Here is a 5,169-nt window from a genome sequence, read left to right as displayed (position 1 = left end):
ACGACACAAACCGAGCATTGGAGTATATCGACCTGTTAAGTTTCTGTTCGATTCGTCTGTATGTGTCTTAGTGTTGGCGGTTGGAGTCGCCATGAATGTTTGTAGGCATAATGTGGATTAATATATGTTTTGGTGCCTGAAGAAGCGACAATAAAGTCGCGAAACGTCGCAAAAACATTGTTTCCTTTCAAGCCTTCCCAAACACCCACGATTTTTTTTTCTGCATATTAACTACTGGGAACTAACAATTATCATAATTCTATTTATTGTTTTTGTTTGCCCTTTTTGCGAGCTAAGATATTTGCCCATGCACGGTCGACACTCAACAAGGCCCTTATTCCCACAAACCGCCAACATTGCCACGAAGGAACAGTAAACGATTTTATTTAGATTACTTTTAAACTGAAATTATTTACAGCATAAATAGATTCCATTAAATGCATACACATATATTTTATACACGTTGTAACAGTCAAATTTTCTCGCAACGACCTCTGTGTGCAAGCTCATAAATTATCGCAAATAACTATTATTTTTGCATCATGTTTACTATAATTTTATTGTTAAATATTATTTTATTTAGTATTTTACCATTATGCAACCGAATATACACCGCGATATTATACTGGCTTCAGCTCCACATTGTCACTGGCCCAGTAGTAGGCTTTTTGTCCATCTCTCTATATCTTTGATCATCAACTCCTTCACTTGTCACTGTCAGATCAAATCAGATGTTCAGATCAGATTTATTTATCCTTTGTTTTGGTTATTGAAATTTTATAATTATCAGATAAAATTTCGTAGTTAAATTGGTTATTTTTGATGTGGATCGCAGTGTGCAATTCGTTCTTTTAATTGTGGAATTTCTGAGTTTAGTTCGTTCATTGACCGGATATGGAATATGGCTGAGAAGAAAACATTATTTTTTATTTATGCCTTTTTGTGAGTTGGGCTAGTCAAGATATATAGTTCTCTATCTATATCCTGGAGGGAGATTTCCGGTTGAAATCTGATTTTGTGAAGGAAATCGAATCCTTGCATCACTTCTTGTGTACTCCCCGACCGAGAATATCGTCGTGAAGAACTGGCTGCCGTTTCGTAAAGCATTCTCTATTGGCGAATAGCAGGTCTTCGTAAAAAAGGATTAAGGCTTCCGAAACACCTTTGGTCAGAGACGTGGTTGGATTTTGATGATTTTTATGGACCGCCGACCAATTTCCGTAAGGGATTAAATAGCCAAATTTTTCCGACCGATATCCCGATTCCACATGCCCAAGAAGTCCCCGAATAGTTCCAAGGTATGCCATAATTCTTCTGCCTATTCTAAGTCAATGCTCAACTGATTTTTATTCGTATTGTTGACTGGTTTTCGACTTTTCCACGCCCACGTGGTGTAGAAAGATTAGTTGAGTGTTATCTTTCTTAAGTCTTATTTGGTTGTTCGTAATTATAGAGCAAGAAGACCGATCCAGACCGTACAGCACAGAACAGTCCAGAATTCCATCCGTTACTGTTGCCCGTGTGTAGAGTTACCCGTTGGACATCATAAACCCTCGTTGAGTTCAGTTCCCCTCGTTGCGTAAAGTTCAGATTTGATTAGTCCTTCTTTATTACCTTTATTAACTCCTACACGTTGTGCTAGTCCTTGTTCTATAATTGAAGCTCTTTTCTAAGACAACCAATGTTATTTAGGGTTTTTTGTGTTCGCCATTTGAAGTCCTACACCTGCCTGTACATTTGCTGACGGGCTCCAGTGACATTGCATCGAGCTGCTCTACACCGTCGTAGCCACCCTGTAGCTATGCACTATAGCTAAGCCGGAGGAAGTTTCAGTAGTTTGCAAGTACTTGTCAAGACATTACGTTAGAGTAAGATCGTTTAGATATTAGTTAGATTTAGTTTGATATTTCTATTCCGCCCTTAGAGCATACTTAGTTTTAGTTAAGGGGGATGACGTCTTAGTTTTAGTATAGCTTAAAACATTTTTCATTTTGCATTCGTAATTAGTAATTCTTAACGATTTAAAATTTCTTAACATATTTCAATCTACCTTTCATTCATTTTTTTTTATAAATATTAACTTTTAATATTTTAATAAATTACTTAAACATTTTTAGTAGTATTATTTGCAGTCTAGTCTCATAGTTAAGTTAGAGTCACTTAAGTTTAACGAATTACAGTAATATTTGAAGTTGCACTCAACAGTTCGAGGTTAGTGTTGAAGTCTACTTAATAGTTACATCTTTATTTCCGAGTTTATAGAGTATAATCTCGTGGCGCCCTTTTATTAATATTTTTGAACCCCGACCACTAGGCTGTTAAAATTAAAAAGCTAGTGGCCTCTATGTAACTCATACTGCATTAAGTAAACTTGTGTTTTATTGAACTTCGAATTGGAAAGGGCGTGGCAATCAATCATTATATATATTTGTTAGATCAAAACAATTAAAAACCAAAATGCCTTAAACTTTCTGCATATAATTATTTTTTATCCGTTTTTAATTTTTACTTATGTTTATTTATGTTATGTTCATTAAAATCAAAGAAGCGATAGCCATGCATTACTAACTTCTAGATATGCCTCAGCAATACCTTTATTTATTTTTTTATTAATTTACTTATTTTTATTCTTTATGCAATTTTTTGCCAATTGGGCCAATTTGTTTATTATAAAATGCAATACAAGTTGATCTCCATTGAATTAACGCAGCGGTGTTTACAAAAAATAATTATTTTATTTTGTAGATTTTCTTACAGTACAAGTGGTGAATTACCTATTGGACTTTTTTGAATTAATATATAGCTAAAAGCTAAAAAAATCCAATTTTTTTTTTCAAAAAATTCCCATTCATTCCCATTCCAAATTTAAAATATTTCTTCGCACAAAAACTCATAGACGTGTGTTTCTGGAGTCGAAATATACTACCCTTAAAATATTTGCACTTATTTAAGACTCACCCTGTATATTGTTACAATTTACAAATTTTTCAAGGTTTACAGTTATTGTTATAATCCAAATAAATGGATATGTCTTGCATACTTACTAATATGACATCCAATTTTTGTTTAAATCTCTTATTTCAAATTAATTGGGGTATTAGAATACCCCACGCACATAATATGTGTTTTTTTTAACGTAAATATAATTTACGTTAAAAGGGAAGCACTAATAACGAAAGCTTAATATCGGTATTTCTCAATTCAATACATTTGAGGCTTATCTTTTTGTGTACTGCTAATGTGTTTTCTTTTTGTGTACTGCTATTGGCTATTTTTTGCAAAAATCTAGTAAATGAATGAAATTCCAGCATTTTGACAGAGAAAGTCTCAATAGCTAATGTATAATTAAGTCAGCATGGCTCATTTGCATTAAAATATAAACCGAGCAAAGAAATATAATTATTACTTCCTTTTGGACTTCTGTTCCATACCCTTCTATATTCCTGCCTTCTTATTACTTAATAAAGTTATTCCTAAATTTTATTGAAGCATTTTGGTGAGCAGTCAGGTTCGTGTTTTATACTGGGATTATTATTTTCAGAAAGAGATGTAAAGAAAATATTCCAGTCATTTTCTCAAGCTGGTTCAAATTTTAAATAAGCTGTTTTGTGAAGAGAATAGGGTTATTTGCTTTTTACATTGAAAACTTATAAAATATAAGATTAACAGACCTGTAGAATCATTAAAATGTTGGGTATAACCGTGAATAACCAAAGAATATATCAAGCATAGGAACGGAAACGCAATTTTATTCTAAACTATTGTTTTAAATACCTAAACACTTCTAAAACTTATATATTACCCTTCTTCTTCTTCTTCTTCTTATTCATTTTTAAGATCTCGCGATCTGTTAATTTTGATGGGTCCTCTGTAACAGTTCTTGGGAGGTGGACTGCCAGCTGTCCTTCCATCTCTTAGGTGGTCTTCCAGGTTCTCTTTTCCCTGTTGGTTTCCCTTCTAATGCAATTCGTGGCAGTCCTCTCTCATCCATTCTTCTCACGTGGGCGTACCAACCTCTTTTTCTTTGTCTGCCCCACCTTACTATGTCTTGCACCTCACATTGTTCCCTGATGTCGGTGTTCTTAATTCGGTCTCTTCTTGTTTTTCCCATTATTGTCCTGAGCGTTTTCATCTCGGCTACTCGAAGCATGCTCTTCGTTTTGTTGGTTTCCTCTCTGGTTTCTATTCCGTATGTCATGATTGGTCTGATACAAGTCTTGTATATCTTTACCTTGCTATCCCATCTCATGTATTAGTTCGCCCATATTGTTTGCCTTAAGCAGCCCGACATGGCAGTCGCTTTGTTGATCTGGCTTCTTAAGTCCTTCGCTGGATCATGGTGGCTCGACAGATCCATACCCAGGTATTTGAATTGTGAGACTTGCTCGATGATTTTGTCCTGAACTACCAACTTACATCTCACGGGGTCTTTAGCAAAGGTTATGCTTTTCGTTTTTTCTGTAGATATGGTCATATTCATCGCTTGACTGACCTGGTAGAATCTGTAAAGCTGTTTCTGCAGGTCGTCCTCCGTTTCCGCGAAAATGGCTGCGTCATCGGCGTAGCATACCATGCTGATTCTTTTCTGTCCCATTCGGTATCCTATATTTAGTGATGATACTTCCTCTATAATTCTGTCCATTAAGAGATTGAACAAAAATGGGCTAAGGCTGTCACCTTGTCTGATGCCTCCTGGTGTCGGTATCTCTTCCGTATAAGTGTCTCCTGCCTTTACTCTAGTCCTGTTGTTCATGTTTAGGTTGTGGATCGCTCTTACAATGGTGTCTGGCGCTCTCTCGCCATTAGTATATTGACGATGTCGTAAAGGCGCACCCTATCAAATGCCTTGGTGAGGTCGATGAAGCAGACGTATGCTGGTGTATTAAATTCAATTGACTTTTCTTTTAGTTGTTTGATAATGAATATGGCATCGGTCGTGGATCTGTTTCGTCTGAAGCCTTGTTGTTCTTCCTTGTTTGTTATTTGTGTTTCAAGTCTCTCCTTCAAAATACCCATAAAGAGTTTCATGCTTGTGTATATATTACCCAATATTTACAATTCTTATTGGAAACATTATTATGTGTTGCGTAAAAAGTAAGATTTAAAAGTCAAATTTATACATACAAAAAAATTGAAGTCAAATACGGTAATAGCAAAACATTTTCCGAT

At 35.2% G+C, this 5,169-nt stretch overlaps 1 protein-coding gene across 1 annotated transcript; it reads right to left on the bottom strand.

Annotated features, from left to right (window-relative positions):
* Positions 1-3,850: 3,850 nt before the first annotated feature.
* Positions 3,851-4,249, bottom strand: LOC115886806. Its single transcript, XM_030906098.1, has one exon. It carries the CDS (start codon positions 4,247-4,249, stop codon positions 3,851-3,853), a length of 399 nt encoding a protein of 132 aa, XP_030761958.1.
* Positions 4,250-5,169: the final 920 nt, after the last annotated feature.

Source organism: Sitophilus oryzae, unplaced genomic scaffold (genome assembly GCF_002938485.1).
Source record: "Sitophilus oryzae breed Bouriz unplaced genomic scaffold, Soryzae_2.0 scaffold_497_pilon_pilon, whole genome shotgun sequence".
Lineage (NCBI taxonomy): Eukaryota > Metazoa > Arthropoda > Insecta > Coleoptera > Curculionidae > Sitophilus > Sitophilus oryzae.
Note: the sequence above shows the minus strand (reverse complement) of the source record. Positions and strands in the feature narration are given on the sequence as shown.

Coding starts and splice junctions, on each gene's coding strand:
- LOC115886806 (XM_030906098.1), bottom strand. CDS start 4,249: ATGAGATGGGATAGCAAGGTAAAGATATACAAGACTTGTATCAGACCA.